Source organism: Volvox carteri (assembly GCF_000143455.1).
Source record: "Volvox carteri f. nagariensis unplaced genomic scaffold VOLCAscaffold_1, whole genome shotgun sequence".
Taxonomy (NCBI): Eukaryota; Viridiplantae; Chlorophyta; class Chlorophyceae; order Chlamydomonadales; family Volvocaceae; genus Volvox; species Volvox carteri.
In genome coordinates, this window is record NW_003307545.1 from 4,971,202 (window position 1) to 4,972,636 (window position 1,435).

A 1,435-nucleotide genomic window follows, 5' to 3' on the forward strand; every position below is an offset into this window, starting at 1 on the left:
CATTAAGGTCTGTCTGTCTGTCTGTCTGTCTTGCTGGCTCCAAGTGGATTCGTTATATTTTTATCCCTTCGTCATCAAGTCAATGATGTCGTCTTCCCCTCTAGTTCTTCTCACCGCCCCCGCGTCCGTATCGCATCGGGAGCCTACCCCCCCCCTTTTTGCGGATATATCTCCCCGTCCCTCTCCACCTTCACCCCCATCTGCATCTGCATCTGCATGTGCACCTTTGCATCGGACAACTCGGCAATGGGTGCTTGGCGTGCGATTACCCCCCTTCCCCCAACCCCACAATCTCCTTCCCCCGCTTCCCCAACTCCCTTCGTGGTTTTGTCGTACTCCCGTATACAGGCCCCCGAGGTGGAGCGATGCCCCCTGAAACATGCCCCCCAGGACAATAAAAACAACCCGAACTTGTCGTACACACCCGCGATAGAGTGAGTGGGGGTTATTGTCCCCCCCCCGAGCGGCCGGCGGGGGTTGGGTTGGGAGGGAAGGCTTATTGGTTGAGGAAGTGGGGGGTGCTGAGGGGGGTGGGTTGCTGGTGTAGCTTGTTTAGAAGTGAAAAAGGGTGAGGAGAGGTGGGAAGAAGGGTTACGTACGGCTAGCGGTAGCAGTAGGGGTCGCACACAGCAGTACGGTCTGTTGGCTGATTTCGAATCGGGTTGAAAGGTGGGGGGGTCGGGGGGTACATATCGGCCAGATGGGAGCTAGAGGGATGCTGGCGGGGGACTGGCTAGTTGCTACAGTCGCCGCCTCTCCGACACCTTCCCCTCTTCTTCTTCTTCTTCTTCTTCTTCTTCACGCCTCTCCCGCCCTGCCCCTCCTCTCCTCTCCTCTCCTCTCCTCCTCCCCTCCCTTATCCCCCCCTTCCCCCCCTCCCCTCGCCGTACGCATCATCACAGCATTTGGAGCGTGGGTGTATTGGCGTACGAGATGCTCGTGGGTTTCCCGCCCTTCGTATCTAACAGCCAAACCGACCCCGAGGTGGTGAGTGGAGGCGGCCGACACGGCGCCGCCGTAGGGGCCTTCCTGGCCGAGCAGGCCACTCGCAAGTCACTGCGGTTCCCCGCCTCCGTGTCGGGCGCCGCCAAGGACTTCATCATGACGACACTCAACGAGAACCCGCAGGACCGACCCACGGCACCGCAGCTGATGAAGCATCCGTGGCTGTTCAAGGCGGCGCGGGTAGGCATGCGTGTGTTTTTGTTTTGTGTGTTTGTGCATGTGCTTGTGTGCGTTTTTGTGCGTGTTTTGTGTGTTTGTGCGTGTTTTGTGTGTGTTTTTGTGCGTTTTTGTGTTTTTGTGTTTTTGTGTTTTTTTTGTGTGTGTTTTGTGTGTGTTTTTGTGCGTTTTTGTGTTTTTGTGTTTTTTTTGTGTGTGTGTTTGTGTATGTGTGCCGGATTTTGGTTAGTGTGTGAGAAGGAGGAGTTGGGGA

General features: G+C 56.4%; 1 protein-coding gene across 1 annotated transcript in view; it reads left to right on the forward strand.

Annotated features, from left to right (window-relative positions):
* Positions 1-1,435, forward strand: part of VOLCADRAFT_86394 (uncharacterized protein) — a gene marked incomplete at both ends in the record, with an annotated part of 7,220 nt that overhangs the window by 5,634 nt on the left and 151 nt on the right. Inside the window, 3 exons of the mRNA XM_002945877.1 lie at positions 349-434; positions 903-987; positions 1,042-1,185. Coding sequence (XP_002945923.1) covers positions 349-434; positions 903-987; positions 1,042-1,185 — 315 coding nt within the window. The remainder of the gene's footprint in view (positions 1-348; positions 435-902; positions 988-1,041; positions 1,186-1,435) is intronic.